The sequence below is a fragment of the Cucurbita pepo genome, chromosome 1 (assembly GCF_057944985.1).
Source record: "Cucurbita pepo subsp. pepo isolate OVF chromosome 1, ASM5794498v1, whole genome shotgun sequence".
NCBI classification, from domain to species: Eukaryota; Viridiplantae; Streptophyta; class Magnoliopsida; order Cucurbitales; family Cucurbitaceae; genus Cucurbita; species Cucurbita pepo.
The window spans coordinates 18,416,112-18,436,841 of NC_141798.1; the positions used below are offsets into that span (position 1 = coordinate 18,416,112).

Consider the following 20,730-nt stretch of genomic DNA (forward strand, 5'->3'; position numbering starts at 1 on the left):
ATTAAATTATTCATGTAACACCATAACGATAATATATTACGATATAAAAACCATCATATTTTGAAACAGAACTCATATAGCTGTGTATAGATTAATGGATAAAATAACCCAAATCTCGAAATAAAAAAATATACTAACTGAAAAAAGGTCATTAAAAAAATAATAATAATAATAATAAGATGAATAAATAAAATAGAAGTAACCAACCATTTACAATTATAATCTTATAGAATAGAGGCCGACATATCTCAATCTCCCTTTCATTAAATAACTGAAAAAGGAATTTGATGGATATAATGACATATTGCCAGCAAAAAATAAAATAATATTCCATCAATTGGTTTAAGAAAGTATCCAAAATTATAAACATTATAAAAGCAACAGCTACTTTCATTCACGACTAAAAGTTCCCAGAAATACAGTATTAATTGAGAGCTTAAGATTCCTGAATTAGTGACCTTTTTTTTTTAACTTTACTACTACACTCAGTAGCATTATATCCTACATTATATGTAAAAAAAGCCTTAAAGATTGTAGCTGTAGAACATCTAAGTACATGCTCACACAGAAGCGTATATATATGTATGTATGTATATATATATATTAAACAACTAGCATATAGATGGGAAGAAAATGCACCTTCTTAATGGCATGAAGATGGCTGGCCTTTGGGCTTACTTCCGATCATCCGAGCTTGAAGTATTTTCGACTCAAAGGTACCACAATTGTGTATCTTGCTTTGGCAATGGTGGGTCTACTGGGTAATCGATTGATGCCAAGTTAAACGGAGAACCAAATCTGAAGTCGGGAATGTTATCGTTAGGATACATGCCGAAAGGAGAATCGAACGTCTTGTATTCATCAAATGGGACTTTTGTGGAAGAGAAATCAGGGAGCTGCATTGGCATGCTACTTCCCCCCACCATTGCTCCTTGGCAATACAAGTTATCATCAACTTGGAGTTGGAATTTTGGCAGCTGTTGGTTGTGATCGGCTCTTGCTTCGACGTTCTCGGAATTCAAAATCTTGTCCTGTTGATGGTTAGAATCGTAGAAACTTAGAAGGTCAGTGATCATTTTCTGGTCGTCGTCTGGAAGTCCAAGGCCTGATACTCTGAGGGGTGGAGTTGGGTTCATAGGCCGGGTAGGAGGCTTGGAATGGTTAAAGGAGGGAAGAACTGGAGATGATTTATCATCGTTAGTTAGAAAGTTTGGGATGCCAAATATTGGGGAAGAATCACTCCTAAATGGGCAGTTCAACTGGTGGTTGTTTCTCGAAGTCCTGTCGAGAAACCCGAGGCACGAGCTGTTATATGGGCATTGAGAATATTCACAAGTATATATCTTCTGAGGCATCATTGTATTTGACTCATCAGTAATCAGAGTCCTCTTTTGAATAAAGTTTGAACTGTTCTCCATGAGTTCTTCCTTTATCTGAGGTCCCAATGGTGGCATCATTGGCCTCTCTCTAGGTCCAGGAGCCCCCATATTAAAGAAATTGAGATCACGAGGCTTCCTTTCCTCTGTTTCGACATTTGGTTCGTCTTCCACTACTTCAACATCGTAATCGCTACTGTCACTGATTAAAAGAGATCCGCTCCCACAGATCGACACAGGTGGGCATCTATCAGGATACAATGTCCTGGCCAAGGCTTCTTCCTGGTTTACAATGGCCAGCCATGTAGCACTCTCTTTTGCAGTCATCTTGTCTTGCAAACATTTAGACTGACGAACAAGCTTGCGAATCTTGGCAATGTCGGGCGACATGTGCTTAATCACAGCAGTGAGAACGCTAACTTTCCAAACCTTCTTCAGATCATGGGGCTTCTTATAAGGGGGAGGCCCCTGGTCCTTGGGTAATCCTAATTCAGGCCACCATTCCTCATTTCCAGTAGGCCACCACGGTGGGGAAACGCCCTTCTCCAGTGGAAAACGACGCTGGGGTGGATCACAGTGCTGCATCAGAGCAGACAAAAGTGATCCAAGGGTTGTATCTTGGAGCTCTTGTAAAGTGTGGGGGGTGGATGTCACTGTATTGCAGTCATCATTGATCCCAGGAATTGCATGATCAGCCTGATATTTGGTAATGGCTGCTGGGCCATTTCTATCGAATCTGACTCGTTCTTTCCACCAGGCACGAAGATTATCAGAAGCTCCACTCACTGGCTTTCCTTTCTCAGGAATGATCCCATAAACGAAACCTTGAGCTTTACAAACCTCCATCATTTTCAACATATATTTCAGGATACCGTCTTGAGCCCGAGACATCTTCTTCCTTCGGGCTTGCTCCTGGGATTGACGCTGCTTTGAATTATCATCCCCTTCCCTCTCTTTGCTTTGTTCTTTGAGTCGCCTCAAAAGCATCCGATCACGCCACATCCTTCTCTCAAGCTCATCAACATCCAGCTCTTCATCGCTATAATCTTCCTCCAAAGTAGCCTCTGCTTCATGCTCCCAACCCATCTCTTGTTCCCCAGAAGGAGCCGAAAAATATTCAAGATTTTGGCAAAAGCCAATATCTTCAAAGATTCCCATGGTGTTCATCATTGAAATAAACTCACTATCGTTGGCTTGAAACCACTTGGTGGTGGATGGACTGATCTCTTATCTAAGCACTGTTCAAACAAAACAGGGATTTTACGGTCCACAGAATTTAAAGTTCTGGCGAAACATTCCAGAAAATCGTTCATTCATGATATCCTGTCGAAAAATTAACAACCCAATACTTTGTTAGAAACTTAAATGCTACCTCAAGAAGCACGATTACTTTGAATTGGTTATGGCTGCAATATAAAACTTAAAAAATAACAATAATAAAGTCAAACTCATCAGATTAAATAAATAAAAGAAACGAAGCGTAGAAGAAACATATAGCTATATGCACAAGCGAATTAATCCGATTAATTAAATATTTTTCAGTGTGGAAAACAAACATTCATACTAGCAGAGAAATCGTCATTTAATAACTTAAAGAAAGGATAAATAAAGACATATTAAAGAAGAGAAAGAGAATCAGAAGATAATATAAAATAGATCCAAGATTTAATTATCGTGAGATGTATTTTCAACGTCAAAAAAGGAGAAATCAACATAGAGTATCGGATTGCAAGAAATTCAAGCGCTCATAGTTTCGCTTCCAATCCATACCCTTAACACTAAGATTGGAAACTCTGCGTGTAAGAAACGCCACGTTTGATTCATTCGAGTATAATCTTCCCCCAAGAATTTCCAGCAAATTTCTCCATCTCTAAAGCAAAACTAAACTATCCTTTATGACCAGAAACAGAGATAGACTTGAGAGTCTACATGAATTTATTTCACGCCGACTGTAACTCTTCGCTTTAAATGAAAAAAGAAGATGACCAGCTGCTTTTAGATCGAGAAACTCGGAGTCAATCAAAATCTTATCCCATCCCCGAAAAATGAGATAGAAATGAGGACAATCAAGCAGTAACGTAAGGATCAAAGGCGTTGAAGCAGAGGACAAGTGGCAGAACTTGCAAAGAAAGTCAGCAGTTTATATCAAACAAAACGCCTATAGTTCGTCAAAACAACATGCCGAAAAACCGCATATCTCAGTCGATAACAAACAATTCAGAAAGTAAAAAATAACCAAAAACATCCAACCGCAAACTCCGGACTCAATAACCACAGCAACGGATCAACACAATCAAAACTAAAACTCAGCAGATGAACAAAAAATCATGAACAGATAGCGCCACAACCACTACCACGTCCATATCGGACTGAAAACAGATATCACTCCGCAATTTCAAGCTCCTTAAATCAAGTTCACATATCAAAACAGCAGTAAAACCAAAAACAACAAAATTAACCAGCAAAAAAGCCGAAATAGTACAAGAATTACGCTCTATCATTTCCTGAGATTGAATATTACCTTCCGAAATCCATTGAAAATCCTCTTCCTCACCGCTCAAACTTTTCAAACACAGCACAAAGAGAGAGAGAGAGAGAGACGAAGTGACGGTGCTGAGGCTTTTGTTGTTATCCACTTCTCTGAAACTAGAGAGAAATAAAAGATGAGAGAGAAACTGGTGGGTCCTCAAATGCAAAAGACAAACAGTAAAATCTCAGGGAAGGAGGAGCCTTAACACGATCTCCAGTATTTAACCGTGGTTGGGTTAATTCTTCTAACCGCGGTTAAACCCCATGGAGGCTGCTATTGGAATTTTGCCTATCGAGTTATTTTCCTCTGTTTTGCTCTCATCTTAACATCCCATGGTCGACATGTCGTTTTATCATTTACGTCACTTTTTCTTTTTTTCTTTTTTTATTTTCTAATGAATTCTATAAATTATTTTTTCAGTTTCTCGATGAAAAATTACGTTTTAACGTCAAAGTAGAGACACCATCCGTTTACGAGAATGCTACAATTAAGTTGGCATGTTTCTTAGAACTGCTCGAGAGTTTGATTAAGTTTGGTCAGGTTGTAAATTTTTTGGACCAATCCGAAATTTCGAGCTAGTTGGATTGACGACCCGAATGACCCAAATAATGCTCACAACTCAACCCTACCAAACCCGCTATTTTCGAGTTGGGTTGGATTAGGTTTGTTAGCTTTTTCCGCTCGTAAAACTAAAATATCAGACTTCACACACACATAGGATGAATTAATTAAATAACTAAAATTTGAGGGATTAAAATTTATAAATGTATAATAGTTTTAAATTATTAACAGAAGGCACCCAATCATTAATTGGTTTTTATTAATTTCCTTCGTTAAATAAATAAATTATATTGGCTTAGTTGGAAAATAATAATGCAATTCAACTTATTTTAAATATAGTGGATTCTATTCGAAAAAAGAAAAAATATATATATATCTTTTTTTGCATGAAATTTTACTATAAATGTTTCCATTTATTTGGGAAAGTTTTTATTATTATTATTATTATTTTGGTAAATATGAACGAGCGTTTTTGTTAATGGTCGGTAATGAGTTGTCGTATATTTTATTTGTTCAGTTCAACCATATGGGAATGACGGTTCCAAATGTTAATATTTTAATTAATAAAATTATAATAAATAATGAAAAATGTGATGTCACTAAAAGACTTGAAGATTTAGCTGGAACGAATCGTGAAATTTTGAATAAAAACAATAGAAATTTGAAGAATCATTTTTTTAATTTTATTTCTAAAGGAAAAAATGTGATAATAAATAATAAATAAATAAATAGGTTCGTGGTGAGAGCCATATGAGGTTTCAATAGAGATGTCCACGTGTATTCTAATACTTATTTTATTTTTCATCATCGTTAAATTCTCTATTTATTTTAAAGCTTTGATTTTTTAATATAATTTTTATTAAAAAATTGTAAAAAAATCAATATATTTCACAACCTGTTGTAATTTCTAAAAATTCAAATTTTAATATTACATCAGAATTATTAATTTTTTACAACATATATTAATTAAAACATTACAATTAGAATTAGAGTCTCAAAAATTAATTAATTAATTATATATATTGAAAATGTATTTATATTAAGCGGGACGAGGACAGAGAATATAATCCTGTTTTCGACCCAATTTATCTAAAAAATTTTTTTCCAATTTCCTGTCTAAACGAGGAATCCCTCTCCGTTCATGAGAATATTAGTGACGGGTCAACTAACAAGGAATCCCTCTTCGAGGCACTTCTCAATTAATTTAAAAAACTAAATTATAAAAATCGCTTAAATTTTGCTATTTATTTAAAAATATATATTGGTATTTGAAGATTTATAATATTATGTTTAATATTTTTTAAACCTTTAAAAACTACATTTAAACAGACTTTTAGTCTAAAATTATAATTATTTTTCTCCTTTAAATATATATTTAAAACATTTAAGAAAAAAAGTAAATATAATATATTAAATTTTTTAAAGAAGATGAATATATATATATATATATATATATATTTAAAATAGGTATATTATAATAACTTTATACCGAACATAAACTTATTTAAAATAACCGTATATATTATTATTCTCTTAAATTATGCTAAATTATTTTTTTTTTTAATGAGATTTGAATTTCTAATAAGTATCAATTTATTAATAAATTAATATTAATTTAATTAAAACTATTAAAACTATTTTTTCTAAAAATAATTTATGAGTAATTATCACGTGAGTTTTATTTTTTTAAAATTATTTTTCATTTATTTTTACAAACTCCTTTTATCTTAAATTAAAAGTCTTTAAATACCAAAAAAAAAGTTGCAAATTGTGAGAATCGAGGACGAGAAGGCACTCGGATGCAAAGGATTTTCCAAAAGTGGATTTAAAAGCAAGGGAAAAAGTCCGCAGCCGCCGCATTGACAAAAGGCCCTATAACCCACGTGTGGATCCTTTAATCCTAACTGTCTAAGTGTGCCACGTGTTAGGTGGACCCCACAGTAATAAGAGGCTATGGAAAGTCTTCATAAAAATTTGGTCAAAGGTCAAGCTCCCATTTGATGTTACCTCACTCACGGGTGAGGATTTGTTTGTCACTTTGAACATAACTCCTGACTTTACTTTGGACTTCTTCAAAAGATCTCATAACAATAGAGAGACTACTCTAATTATAAACTCATAATCATTCCCTAAATTAGTCGATACGGGATTTCAATCATCCAACAGATGTTACTTTGATACGTCATTGTAGTCTACCAAGTCGTCTCGTCCCGATTATACTAAAGAGTATCTATGCACTGTCTTCAATTTTTCTCGTCTCCAGTCTATTTGTGTATTACATAAATCTTAGTAAAGTTTCTCGACGTCACGTAAAATGAACTAAAGAAAACGTTTTTTCTACCCTAGCCTAATATTACTCGTTAGCAAACTTATTTCTTCTAATTCCTGTCCACGTACTTATTTTCTTAAGCTTATCTCTCTGGTTAACTATTCTGTCAATATGAACATAACTCAATTAAATCAAATATTATATCAACCAAAATATCAAAAATTAACATATTACTGAACTAGAAAAAAGAACGTCAAAGACATAGAAGAACCCAGATTCCAGATGAATGAAAACGTTACTGAATTGGTCATGAGATCTCTTCAGAACGAAATGGAAGAAGGGAGGAGATTCTCGAACGAGGAAAAGGAACCAATGACTTTGAAAGACTAGCAACCTAACAGTCCTAAGCAACTTGAAACCGATAGCTTCACTAAGCGTAAATGTAAACTCCGCTCCATATAGGTCTCCTCCCTTACCTATACAAATTGGGTTCAAAATTATTTGAAGACAAAGACATGTCTATATGAATTATTATTATAAAGTATACAACTTTATAAAATCCAAATAGCCTTAGCCCAACCCTCAAAGTTTGGGCCCTCCATAAAGTATGGATTAGACTTTATGGCATCCCTCATCCATAACATTATCATTTAACCTGTTTTGAAAATGATATCATTCAGGGACAGTTTATCTCCTCATCCCTTTCCATTATAACTCATCATCTTCTGCTATGAACAAGGATCGAGCTCGAATCTAATAGGAACGAGTCTCGGATTTAACACGAAAATCTCGACTCGGCTTCAAGAAATAGATCAAAACTTGATTAACATTGAAGATCTACACATACACATACACAAGAAGCTACTTTCTAATCAGATCATTGTATGTAACAGTCAGTAGAACTGTATTTCTATAGCTATGAATCTTTTTTTCTCAGTATAAAAAGGAAGCTACCATGGCTGGCTTCGAGATTCCTTGCAACGTCGGGTTTGTGTTCTTCGTCTCGATGATTCCGTTGAGATTTAGCTTCTCAACTTTGTTGGCTTCAATCTGTTTCAAGAACAAAACAGGAGACGAGACAAAGAATATATGAGTCTAACATTAACATAAACACAGAACACTAAACTAGGATTAAGAGTTCATTACTTGTTCTGTGTAGGATTTGGACCGCTTTTAGGAATTTGGCGAAGGCTCGAGGAAGTCGACGATGGCGTTTCGGGGAGCTTCCGAACTGTGAGAGGTAGATGAAGATGACCAACTCGAAACGAGGACGATGGGAGGAGTGTTCTTGCAGCCAGAGCAGCAGTGTGAAGATGGAGAGGAAGCATCAGTAGAAAAGTGTAGAGAATTGGAAGCAATGATTTGCAGATCAAAGGTTTCATGTTTTTTTGTGAGTTATGAGAGAATCAATGTCTTATTTGTCTTGCAACTCCAACAACTAGTGGTCTGCCTGCTTATATAATTCAACAAGTTTTCTAGTTTTGTCTTCAACTGCCTTTCTTTGTTTCACTAAACAGAATACTTACAAGTTACACCCCTGTATTTTGTATATTTCACAGATCGTACCACTCCCGTATGTAGTGTATTTTACGAATCAGACCCTTGTATTAAAAAAAAGTTCGAAACACCCTTGTGAACATGAAAATTAAAACCGACTCATATACCAATCTAAACATTACTCAACTGGTTAAAACACATTCAGTCGTTAGAACAGAAGACAAAGACTGGAAGGTGTAAACTTGAGGTGTACAAGGGTAGATTTGCAAAATAAATAACTACAAGGGTGAGATGTGCAATTAATCTAAAAACTCTGTATTTTACAAATCAGACCCTTGTATTAAAAAAAAAGTTCGAAATGTCCTTGTAAACTTGAAAATATACCATTTTATCGGCTAGCTTTTGTTAAAACCGACTCATATGTCAATTTAAGCATTCACTCGATCAAGAGGTCAAAAGTTTAAATCATTCTACCTCCAATATAAGAATCAATATCATAACACAACAGTACATTAAAACAAAAACAATTAAAACTCAACTGGTTAAGACACATTCACTCGATCGAGACATTAAAAGTTTAAATCACTCCACCTCCATTATAAGAATCAATATCACACGACAATAGTACATTAGAACAGAAGACAATAAATCAATTGGTTAAGACACATTCACTCGATTAAGAGGTCAAAAGTTTAAATCTCACCAACTCCATTATACGAATCAATATCATACAACAACAATATATTAGAACAGAAGACAATAGTTCAACTGGTTAAGACATATTCACTCGATTAAGAGGTCAAAAGTGTAAATCTCTCCACCTCCATTATACAAATCAATATCATACGACAACAGTACATTAGAACAGAAGACGAGGACTTCAAGGTGTAAACTTTAAGGTCTACAAGGGTAGATTTGCAAAATAAATAACTACATGGGTGTGGTGTGCAATTAATCTAAAAACTTTCAAAAAATGAATGGCCTGGATTAGTCTGTAAAGATCAAACACAGTTTTCAAGACAGATCCAAAGGGTTAGTGGGTGTGAGCTGAGCCATGTGATCTATGTTTGACTTAAGGAACTTCCAATTTCCAAAGCAAAATCAAGACTTGAGAGAGGAGTTCTTGCTAATTATACAATAATTTGTTCACCTGCCATCACGTGGTCATGCACGTGATCAAAATAGCAAAAGAAATTTGTTCTACTCCTTGACAAAAAATGCTACTGCTACCAATCTGCACAGTGCTTAAAAAACTATCACTTTTCCTCTCTATGTTTGACTGAGAGCTACATTCAAATAAATCAATCTTTCCTTTACCTAAACTATTCTTCCCCTTTTCAGGTTGCCAATTGGCTACAATCTGATGTGATGCACCTATAAGCAACAGTCTGCATCCATGGCTGATGATTTGATGATTTGATGATCATCATCATCATAAGATGATAGACTTAAGAAAGTTATGGAGAGATCTACTAATATAACTCAACTTGCTGGTTTTGTTACGATCTCTACACGGTCCTACTAGTTTCGGTGTCGGGAAATACTTCGACGAATCATTGTGTTCTTGGGATGAATGGTTAGAATAAACTACTGAGCGTTTAGGACCTGATGGATGTAAGTAAAAGTAAGGAAGAGTGCAATGTGTTTGAAAAGGAAATTCATAACCCAACAAATTGAGACTACTTACATTTAGGGGTAGTAGTATCTACTGTTTGTTGATAGTATTTCTTCAGCTCCAACTTTCATGTTGGAGCCAGGCATTTTCTTCTTTGCCCCTCCTTCGACGACCGTGACGTCGACTAAGAATGTTGCACAAACGGGGCGGTGATCGGAGAATTGGGACTCCCCACGAATGTAATAAAGTTGTCGTATGCCGTCACCGTGCCATAAAATTCTGTCACACCTGCATTCTTCTATGAGTTTTCAGGGTGTGTTATGAGGGTTGATTAGAACAAGGTTTTGTATGATTTTCTATGTCATACGTACCAAGCTGGTGTTCTTCTCTTCTTTTTCGATTTTTTCAAGTCCCCGGCGTACGTGTCGGAGTTGTAGTAGTATTTATACGTGGGGGCGAAGTAAATTGTTCCCTCTTTCCATCCATAGAACACTCGCCCTGCATCCCTTTCGATCTTTAGCTATAACATCCACCAAAACATAAGAATTAGCACAAAACATCTTTGATTTTAAGCTCAAAATCTCAAACTTCAACCACAACTCTAGAGGACGATTACCTGATCTTTGTTAAGAAGTTCATCCCAGTGATTTGCTTCCATAAGCCTTCGAGTATCCGAGTAGCTCAAAGCTATCCGATAGTTCAAATCTCCTAACCATATTATTCGTCTAGAGCCATTTCATCAACACAAATGAGAAGCTCAGTAACAAACAGTGTTATTCTTATTTATATGTATATGTTTTTTCATATCATTCAGTTCAAGATGCTCACTTGTGTCCAAGGATTTTCTCTGGCATTCGACCGTCAGGTGTTCTGCATATTTTTGGAAACTGAGTGTTCTTAAGAATTTCTATGACATCCAAATTTCTCCTGAGTTCATCCCCTTCTTTCTCTCCTGAAGCTAAGTGGCTGCAGATGAAGCAAAAGCTTGTCTGTTGAATTAACATGCTCACTGAAATGCACCCCTGGAAGACAAGAACCGACCCTCACGATTTCAGAATGAAACAATATGGACCGCCCAAGCCCACCGCTAGCAAATATTGTCCGCTTTAGCCCGTTACGTATCACCGTCAGCCTCACAATTTTAAAACGCTTCTGCGAGGGAGAGGTTTCCACACCCTTACGAGGAATGCTTTGTTCCCTTCTCCATGTGGGATCTCACAATCCACCCCTTGGGGGTCCAACATCCTCGCCGGCACACCGCCCGGTGTCTGGCTCTGATACTATTTGTAACAGCCCGAGCCCAAGCCCACCGCTAATAGATATTGTCCTCTTTGAGCTTTCCCTTTCGGACTTCCCTCAAGGTTTTTTAAAACGCATCTACTAGGAAGAGGTTTCCACACCCTTACGAGGAATGCTTTGTTCCCCTCTCTCCGTTGGATCTCACAAATACTAAGCAAAATTATCCCATATTTGTAGACAAGGGAACTCAGAAATATATAAGTATTACCTTGTTGCCGAGGCATCCCATGATTCCACGACTGGTACTTGCAATTCGTAAGTGGCTAACATATGGAACAAGCTCCTTCCTCATCCAAATTGTGACAAAAATGCCAACCATTTGTTTACTTGCAATGAGACCATACTTCATCTCGTTACCGCTTTCAGGAATGGAAATCTCTGAAATATCAAAGACGCTTGGATCCTCCTCTTCATCTTCTTCTGAAGAAATACCATTTTCACTCACATGTGATGGTTGGCACCGAAACCAGAAATCCTTACTGCGTTTCCTTTCAAGTTCCAGTGGCGTACAATTGCAACTTTTTAGCTTCCTTCTACTTACAGTCCTGAAAGTTTTACTGATGCTTTTAAGAGAAGGTTTTGGAAAGAATTTAGAACCGCTAAAACCAGTGGCAGGTTTCGGTCCTCTTGAGCAGCCATTTATTGGATTGTTCAATGATTGGTTAATTAAGGATAGCCATCTTGCAGCAGGCTCATTGTCTTCGATAACGAGAACGTTTCCAGCATTTAGAGGCACAATTTCCTGAAAACTGATGATATAAGAAGTTAAAATAACACATCAAACCGTTTGAATGATTGGAAATATAAAGAATCACATGACAAATTTGATTGGGAGTGGCAGATAAAGGCTACTATCCATAGTTTCGCTGGAAGAATAAGAGCTTTGGAACTTCTTTTGTAACGGCCCAAACCCACCACTAATAGATATTGTTCGCTTTGGTCCGTTACGTATTGCCGTCAGCCTCACGATTTTAAAACGCGTCTACTAGGGAGAGGTTTCCACACCCTTATAAGGAATGCTTTATTCCCCTCCCCAACTGAGGTGGGATCTCACAATCCACCCCCTTTGAGGGTCAACGTCCTCACTAGCACACCGCCCGATGTCTGGTTTTGATACCATTTGTAACAGTCCAAGCTTACTACTAGTACATATTATCTACTTTGGCCCATTACGTATCACTGTCAATCTCACGGTTTTAAAATGCGTCTGCTAGGGAGAGGTTTTCACACCTTTATAAGGAATTCTTCGTTCCCCTCTCCAACCGATGTAGGATCTCAAAACTTTTCAAAATTATCAAATGGAAATTTGAGCAGTGAACAAAGTTGGCATTGTTGTCTACTCAATAAACAAACCAATATAGTTTCTTGGAAAGAAAAGATTGGAAAAGAACTTTCAAAGCACAGCAAGATGAATGAACATATTCCATGTTGTCGTTCTTAAAAAGAAGGGAAAAGGGAGGGGCAGAAAACATACCCGAATATGTAAATATCAGCGCTATCGTCGTTCTTAATAAAATCGTTCAGATTGAGGTTAGTATGGGGAGATTTTCCTCCAACATTCCACGTTGCAACAAAAACACTGAATCAAATCCCAGCAGGGAAAAGAAATGTTAATGCACAAAAAGATTAAAAGTTCATCATCTGATCAAAACAAAAGAAAATCAAAGCAATCTCATAACAAAATACCGGAAGGATTGAACTTCTTCTTGATCACGACTCATTAGAGAATCCGTGCTGCCTAAGAATGCACTATCTAGCTCTAGATCGGAAATCGATTCTAAGCCCTTTCCTGATAATCAAACAGGACACTCACTTCTTATCAAACTTCATAGTTTAAACCAACTGATCAAAAAATACTCTGAAATAGCTGGAAAAGGAACAATATCAAATAGAGAAACTATACCAATCTTGCTTCCTTTCTCACACTAATTTAAAGATGTGAATTGAATATATTCTTCATTGAAAAAGCTACTTCAAAATTATCATCAATGACTTATCTGAATAAAACTTTGCTTTCTATGGTGATATTTCTTTCTTTATCATAAAAATAAAATAAGAAAGATGTTAAGTTAATCCCTTTTGGAACTCACCAGTGGACTCAAATGAACCTTTGAACTCTCTCTTCCCATTTCTTTCTCCCATGGCAAATATTTTTCTAATGAAGGACTGAAAGCAGAGGAAGAAAAAGAAATAGATATTTAATGATACTAACTTCATAAGGTACAAATTCAAGAGGAAAAAACAACAAAAAAAACTTTAGGATCCAAAAAATGGGAAGAGAGAAAGGGAGCTGATGAATCATTCACCTTCTTTCTTGAGTCTTGTTCTTTGAAAGTCATTGTCGATATTGGAATTTCTCATCAATTCCACTGACCCAAATCGAAGATCTACAGCAAAACAAATCGAAGCAAACATAAATTGAAATTTCACTCTCAAGAACGTCAAGAAACTAAGGACTCAACACCAGCAACCATCCCCTGATCCATGATATCAATAATCCCCTGATCCATGATATCAATAATCTTCTTAGAAATCAATTGCCAATGAAAATAAATTGAACTGAAGCCAATGGATAAGACATAATCCAAATCAAGAAGCTAGAGATTCAAATCTATTTTGAGTGAACAGAACACAGACAGAACAGGAAACCAACCAGACAACAATGATCTAATGAAACCAAAAACTCAATAAATCCAAAGAAAACGCCAATATTACCACAAAAAGAAGCAAAACTCAGAATTAAGATTTGCTCAAGGAGGAACAGATTTGATCAAATTTAAAACCAAAGTGGCAACCCATGACAAGGTTGACAAGTGGGGGGGTTATTCTTATTCACGAGAAAGTCAACTGTCGGTATATATATAAGAAGAATTAAAACAAAATGAACTTCCACGATTTCCGCAGTATAGAAAATTGAAATGATAGAAAAGAAAAAAGAACCTGAAATTGAATGTTAGAGATTCTAGAAGAAATAAGCAAAATGTCTGATATTCAATGGAGGTAGTCCGAGAAATTTGCTGTTCCAAAATGCATTGAAATTGAGAAAAGAAATGGCACAAAAGAGGATAATAATAATAATAATAACCACGATCGATTTGATTGATGTGCAAATGGAGGGGTAAATTTTCTCGGGAAAATAAAGCGAGAAAGAAAATGTTTCTAGATTCTCTCATTCTCGAAAAAGAAACGGTCATAAGTAGAGAGGAAAATCTCAAAATCACCTTTGAAGAAACGCCGATTTCCGCAGTGTGTGATTTGATCCTTTCATTGCTACAATTGGAGAAGTTGTTCGATCGAAGTTCTTCAAATGTTCATCGCAAAATGGCGAAGGATCAAATCTTTTGATTGAAATCCTTTGAAATGATCATCAAAAGAATGAAGAAATGGATCAATTTCATGGAACTAAGTGCAGAGATGAAATAAAATTGCAACAAATTCCCAAGTAAATGGATTGCTTTCAAATTTCTGTTCTTCCCCTTTTATAGAGCTTTGAAGGGAAGCAATTTCAGATGCTTTAATTTGGGTAGCATCCACATGCAACTTTTCATTTTGTTGTGCTTTCTTTTCGGCTTTGTTCTATATATATATATATATATATATATATTTTTTTTTTTTTTTTCCCCCTTTTTTAGTTAACCAATTATGACATAATTTCATAATTTTTAAAATTATTTTGTTTAAATTTCAAAAAATTTAAAATCTTTATAATTTATTTATCTATCTCAACCAAGAATATTATATATTATCGATTTACAAGGAACGTAATTTTAAACGACCAACCTGATGGGTTAAAACTTATAATAATAATAATAATTATTATTATTATAATATTTTAAATTCAAATTTCAAGACAATGGAAATTAATGAATGTAGCACTTAGAAATATATATATATATATATATATTATTTAACTGCTCTGCACTCAAGTATACTCGTTTGCATACAGTGAGTACTTGATTCTATATCATTTGTAATAGTTCAAATTCATCGTTAGCTAATGTTATTTTGTTTGGACTTTTTCGAGCTTCCTTCAAAGTTTTAAAACGAGTCTGTTAGTGAGAGATTTTCACACCCATTAGAAGGAATACTTCGTTCTCTTCTCCGACTAAGGTGGGGATCTCATATTTACTCTCATCTTGAAGTAAGTCAACCAACTAGAATTCGGGTTGCTGTTGACACGGGCGACATATGCCCGAAGATATTTTAGAGAATTGGGATAAAAAAAAAATTTAGAATACGTTTTAAGAAGACAATGTTATTAACTAACAAGCAAATAAGCAACAATCACGGTTTTGATAGCATATAGCTCGAGAAAGGGAATGTGAAGACTATTATTTAGGTTCTTATTCTTTTCCCGAACTATTTTAAAAAATAACCCTTTTTTCGAAACAATTTTTATAATAATAAAAAAGTGGAAGAACAACGTTGTCATAACTCATCTACCCATTTCATAAAATTTTAAATTATTAAAGAACAAATAAAGTGAAAATGGGGCCAAAAGTTAATTATATAATAATTAAGAGGCAAAAACGTGAAGGGAACCAAATGTTGGGGTAATGTTTGCCTCATTTACAAGCTAAAGAAAAAAACATAATAAATAAATAAAAGAGGTAGATCCTTAAATAAAGGGTTTTCTTAATATTCTATTAAAATAACAATGTGGTCCTCGAGAATTTAGAATGTTTTAAAACAGGACAATAACTTCTTTTAATGACAAACATAACCCATCAACAAGATTCTTTTATTTACAAAGTAACCCTTTTTGGGGCAACTTTTCAGATATGTAACCTAAAGTTGATGCTTCATCTTACACAAAAATTGTTGATGCCAAAAGTGTTGGAGGGATAAAGGATCGACTCGGTTACTCGTACGAGATTCTAAACTCCGCTTCACTTTAATACTGTCTCTACTTTTAGTTTGGTTTTGGAGCGGGTTTGACCATGAATACTGTTGACTAAAAGAAAATGTATTATAAACAAACTTCAAAAATAAAGTTCGGTAAGTAAGAAAATATTCGTCCGAGATATAACTCGATCGATTAAGTCAATCATCCTCGGTTTGAATCCCGACGACTCCCACATGTTAGACTTACAAAAACAACAACCTGATATCTACATAGACTCGTTTAGAGAGTCGAGAGAGAAAGATTAGAATTTAAAGCTCGGTACGTGTAAGACTCCGAGAAGCGTAGGCTGAAAAAAAACAAAACATAACCCCACATTACAATGCCGAAGGAAAACAAAGGAGTAAATGGCAACATCTGTGCTTACTAGCCAAAAGATTCTAAGAGTGAACAGGGAATGTAACAGTTACAAGGATAATACAAACTCGGAACACAATACATGGCTGCTGTGTCCGATCACGACTGCGTTGCCATCATAGAAACAGAATACGGTTCGTGACCGTGAACTCTCACGCGGTAGATGCAAGTGTGCGACGGGCTTCCATGGTTGGATGAGAAATCTAATCGGATCATGTCAACGAGTCCGGAGCCTGTTGTCTCCACCACGTTGAATGTCTGTGCATTGCTCTTTTCGAGATCGTACGTGAACTCGGCCAAGAGAAACATCTTCTCAGCATTCGCAGCTGAGGCAGCAACGTCGTCCCCTTGAAACCACCCAGATACCCTGCACGCCTTAGGCGCGCTTGATCTATCGTATGCTACGCTCTGTCCAGAGAAGCCAGATTGTGAAGCCTAGTTAGTAAAAAAGGAGGAAGCTGGCAGATGGTATAATCTAATAATACATATAAACATGAATTTCATCTGGCAGCATCGTTCAATACTATCGAAAGCGTAATATATCCTCTTTAAAGCTAAAACATTTATCCATTTAACTTCGAGAAACTGTTTGTGTGAGATCCCATATCGGTTGGAGAGGGGAACGCTCCCAAGGGGGATTGTGAGATCCTACATCGGTTGAAGAGGGGAACGAAACATTCCTCCTTATAAGGGGTAGAAACCTCTCCCTAACAGACGCATTTTAAAATCGTGAAGCTAACGGTGATACATAACAGACCAAAGTGGACAGTACCTGCTAGCAGTGGGCTTGGGCTACGGGCGTTTTGCTTTTCATAAACACGCCATTGAAGAATATTTTAAGCTCTATATTGGATTAGTAGAAAGAAGATGCCCTTATCTTCAATCTTCATCATCCATCCCCTTTTCAAATACATGTTTCTCAAAGGATGTCTCATATAGACACCATAGAAAAGAAGGTACTTTTGTACATCATTCTAAAATAACATATGCATTATCCATAACCACAACCCTCCCAACTCAAAATATCGAACCGACCATAGAATCCTGTTCATGGAACGCATTAGCTGTCTGCTATCCGGTTGGGCAGTAAGGGTCGAGAAGGGCAATCACTCATTCTAAAAACCAGCATTCTTAAGACCAAAGAGGCGGGCGGAAAACGGGGGAAAGCTCTCCGTTCCTGGTTCTCCTGTAGCTGGATTCTCCAGAACCACAAGAATCCTTAGTTAGGATGGGATTCAAACTCAATACCTTTTGAGATTTTGAATCACCTACCACCCAGGTCTTCCTTTCCGGTGTATAAAAACGTGCAACCTGACTTGTCCGAAGCACAATTAGGAAACGCTTTCGGAGGGCATGGTGTCCCTCTCTAGTGGGTAAGCACCATTTAAAACTAAGATCATAGCACCACTTAAAACTTTTGGAGGGCATGGTGTCCCACTTAACTATGCTGGTCTGTAGGATAGAACTTGTTACAGTAAAGAAGAACGTAACAGAAGGTTTTAAAACGCGTCCATCAGGAAGAGGTTTCCACATCCTTATAAGGAATGCTTCGTTCCCCTCTCCAACCAACGTGGGAACTCACAATCCACCCTCCTTGATGGCCCAGCACCTCCCCGATACACTGCTCAGTATCGGGTTCTAATACCATTTGTAACAACCCAAACTCATTTAGATTATGTTGTGTAACTCTAAAAGACGCGTTTTAAAAACCTCGAGGGAAAGTCCAAAGACGACAATATCTACTAGCGGTAGGCTTCGGCTGTTATACAATAACTAAGCAGATAAGGTGCCAGCATTGCATTTTCAACTATGCCTATGGTTCTCTTCACAACTCATGCAATACAGTGCAATCTTTTTTCTTTTAAATCAAAGCCATGGCAGTATACACTAACAAATGCTCATTCATTTTCAGGCAATCCTAAGATATAAGTATTTACCATATAGAAACACATATTTGGATAAGAACATCACCTTGGCAACATGCTCTAGAGTAATAGCTTCTGGAACGATCGCCGTCCGTAGCCTAATTTGAACGAACCCGCTACTTCCTTTCAAGGGGAAGCACTGCCCGGGCTCCCCGAAACTCGGTTTCAGCATCTTATTCGCATTACTATGAACTCCATTCCTTGCATTTCTCGAAAACCAGTTACTTGTTCTTCCTGTAAACGGCTCGGAATGCTTTACAACCATAGCCCCACCAGAAGCAAGAGCATAATCCACCCTACCAAGTCCATCAGCCGCATGCTTCTCAATCTCCATCTCAACCACCTCCCTTGCATAGGCTCTTATATCATCCAAATTTGCAAACCGCTCATCAATTTCACCGCTCTTCGCCTTCTTCAATTCGTCGTAAATCCTATCGAATTCTTGCTTCGACAACCAATCCACGGCCGTTAACTCGCTCAAAGACCTTTCCAGATCCTCCCCTTTATCCTGCAGCACCTTCAAACCGCTCTCAAGATCAGCAGTTTTTGCCTCAATCTTATGGTCAACTTCCCTTCTCAATCCCCCAACTTCGTTCTCGATCTTCCGATCGACGACCTCCACCTGAACCTGAATCATCTTGGTGGTAGTCTTCAAGAATGCTTCAACTTCTGCAATCCGTCCCTCAACTTCCGAAAACCCCATTTGATTTCCCACCGCTCCATCCCCTGATTTTAGGGCTAATTTCCTAATCATTTGAACCAACCCTAGAAGAACCATCAAAAGCACAATATTCTTCGTAACGACGCTAAGAATAGTCGCCCATCGAGGCTTCTCCGGCTTCGTAATCGCCTTTCTACTCCGCCGCGGCGAAATGGTGGAATTCGCAACAGTTTTCTTGATCTGAAGTGGATCCCTAGATGACCGCTCGAGAACAACCTCACCTCTAATCGAGTGATGGCTCATATCCCTACCAATTCCACCGGCGACCTTATCATCGGCCGCACCACCAGTCCCCGCAGTAGCAGTATTCGATAGAGGATTCGCGCCATCCGTTGCCAACAATTCAATACTAGCCCCCTTCTTCTCCGAAACCAACACCGGCCTCCTCCGCGCCGCCGGATTCGCCGTTATCGACACGGTCGAAGCCGACATTTCTGTGGAGAAAATTTCACGATTCCGACAGCAGAAATAAATTCCCCAAAATGCAAAACAAAAGCCCTAACGGTGAAGAACGAAATTGAAGAACATACGAACATACAAGAATGTAAAACGCAAAGAGATTGAAAAGGAATTTTGTATACACTGAGATTTTGAAATTTCTAAGAAAAAAACAGAGAAATTTCGAGGGAAAACGGAGGATACGGTGGCAGAATTTGATTTCCGAATCGAGAATAATTGAGTGCATGACCTGAATTAAATTAACCGACGCATCGGATGAAAGCAACCGGCGTTTGAATTTTTTTTTTTTTTTTTCTTTCACATAGAAAAACAACCCTTTGTCTTGTTTCATTGTCAGAATTACCGTTTATTATTTCTATTTTTGTCGGGTAAAATACACTTATTTTTCTTTTTTAATTATTCAAATTTCTAAATTAATCGAGCTCGGGCCTAGCATCATCGCTGACACACCGCTCGGTGCTTAACTCTGATACCATTTGTAACTGCCCAAATCCACCATTAACAAATATTGTCTACTTTGGCTCGTTACGTATCATCGTCAGCTTCACGATTTTAAAACGCATCTACTATAGAGAGGGTCTAGTCCTTCTCGGACTAGTACCTTGCACCTCCGGGTGGCTGCCTTGATACCATTTGTAACAACCCACAAAACACCATCTATAAGGGTGTGGAAATCTTCCCCTACCATACGCATTTTAAAGCTTTGAAGGGAAGCCTAAAGAGGACAATATCTCCTAATGGTGGATCTGGGTCGTTACAAATGGTATCAGAACCAAACACTGGACGATGTGCCAACTTTCTCACTGTTCCTCGAAAGGGGGTGGATTTGGGGGCGGTCCCACACCGCACACCAATAGGAGGAAGGAAAGAGTGCCAGCGACGACGCTGGCCCCAAAAGGGGGTGGATTGTGATGTCTCACATTGGTTGGGGAGGAGAACAAAACACCATTTATAAGGGTGTGGAAACCTTCCCTTAGCATATGCGTTTTAAAATCTTGAAGGAAAGCCCAAAGATGACAATATCTCGGTCGTTACACATTGCTAACCGTTATTATTCGCTTAAAACATGTCTACTCTGTTTCCACACCCACATAAGAAAGGTTTAGTTCCCTGCTTTGACCCATTATGTACACCGTCAACCTCACGGTCTTGAAACATGTCTATTTCCACACCCACATAAGAAAGGTTTAGTACCCCTCTCCAACCGATGTAGGATCT

The 20,730-nt window shown here is 37.1% G+C and overlaps 3 protein-coding genes across 9 annotated transcripts; all 3 read right to left on the minus strand.

Moving 5' to 3' along the window:
- Nucleotides 1–369: 369 nt before the first annotated feature.
- Nucleotides 370–4,062, minus strand: LOC111799261 (ETHYLENE INSENSITIVE 3-like 1 protein). 3 transcript variants are annotated; one of them, XM_023682751.2, is made up of 2 exons: nucleotides 3,898–4,062; nucleotides 370–2,614 (listed from the first exon to the last, which is right to left on the minus strand). In XM_023682751.2, the coding sequence occupies exon 2, from the start codon at nucleotides 2,544–2,546 to the stop codon at nucleotides 711–713; it is 1,836 nt and encodes a 611-aa protein (XP_023538519.2). In that variant the 5' UTR covers nucleotides 2,547–2,614; nucleotides 3,898–4,062; the 3' UTR covers nucleotides 370–710. The 3 variants fall into 3 exon arrangements, with proteins under 3 accessions (XP_023538519.2, XP_023538505.2, XP_023538513.2); XM_023682737.2 differs by having other exon boundaries at nucleotides 370–2,699; nucleotides 3,898–4,061; XM_023682745.2 differs by lacking the exon at nucleotides 3,898–4,062 and adding an exon at nucleotides 3,147–3,792 and having other exon boundaries at nucleotides 370–2,699.
- A 3,473-nt stretch (nucleotides 4,063–7,535) lies between these two features.
- On the minus strand, nucleotides 7,536–14,670 carry LOC111782934 (type I inositol polyphosphate 5-phosphatase 10). Of its 5 annotated transcripts, XM_023663895.2 has the most exons (12): nucleotides 14,369–14,669; nucleotides 13,454–13,534; nucleotides 13,238–13,313; nucleotides 12,834–12,936; nucleotides 12,622–12,726; nucleotides 11,356–11,896; nucleotides 10,677–10,870; nucleotides 10,465–10,573; nucleotides 10,220–10,368; nucleotides 9,921–10,136; nucleotides 7,883–9,838; nucleotides 7,536–7,786 (listed from the first exon to the last, which is right to left on the minus strand). In XM_023663895.2, the coding sequence occupies exons 2-10, from the start codon at nucleotides 13,484–13,486 to the stop codon at nucleotides 9,923–9,925; spliced, it is 1,524 nt and encodes a 507-aa protein (XP_023519663.2). In that variant the 5' UTR covers nucleotides 13,487–13,534; nucleotides 14,369–14,669; the 3' UTR covers nucleotides 7,536–7,786; nucleotides 7,883–9,838; nucleotides 9,921–9,922. The 5 variants fall into 5 exon arrangements, with proteins under 5 accessions (XP_023519663.2, XP_023519593.2, XP_086980485.1 ...); XM_023663825.2 differs by having other exon boundaries at nucleotides 7,883–10,136; XM_087124359.1 differs by lacking the exon at nucleotides 14,369–14,669 and adding an exon at nucleotides 13,863–13,950 and having other exon boundaries at nucleotides 7,883–10,136.
- A 1,480-nt stretch (nucleotides 14,671–16,150) lies between these two features.
- Nucleotides 16,151–19,744, minus strand: LOC111809702 (SUN domain-containing protein 1). Its single transcript, XM_023696091.2, has 2 exons — nucleotides 18,379–19,744; nucleotides 16,151–16,815 (listed from the first exon to the last, which is right to left on the minus strand). Exons 1-2 carry the CDS (start codon nucleotides 19,483–19,485, stop codon nucleotides 16,507–16,509), a joined length of 1,416 nt encoding a protein of 471 aa, XP_023551859.2. The 5' UTR covers nucleotides 19,486–19,744; the 3' UTR covers nucleotides 16,151–16,506.
- Between the last annotated feature and the right edge of the window lie 986 nt (nucleotides 19,745–20,730).

Excerpts from the sequence above, each read along its gene's own strand:
- LOC111799261 (XM_023682751.2), bottom strand. The coding sequence starts at position 2,546 with ATGATGAACACCATGGGAATCTTTGAAGATATTGGCTTTTGCCAAAAT.
- LOC111782934 (XM_023663895.2), bottom strand. The coding sequence starts at position 13,486 with ATGACTTTCAAAGAACAAGACTCAAGAAAGAAG. Across the intron at positions 13,314-13,453 it reads AACAAGACTCAAGAAAGAAG|TCCTTCATTAGAAAAATATT; the intron begins GTGAATGATTCA and ends CTCTGCTTTCAG. Across the intron at positions 10,137-10,219 it reads AAGAGAAGAACACCAGCTTG|GTGTGACAGAATTTTATGGC; the intron begins GTACGTATGACA and ends AGAAGAATGCAG.
- LOC111809702 (XM_023696091.2), bottom strand. The coding sequence starts at position 19,485 with ATGTCGGCTTCGACCGTGTCGATAACGGCGAATCCGGCGGCGCGGAGG. Across the intron at positions 16,816-18,378 it reads CTCTAGAGCATGTTGCCAAG|AGCGTAGCATACGATAGATC; the intron begins GTGATGTTCTTA and ends TTCTCTGGACAG.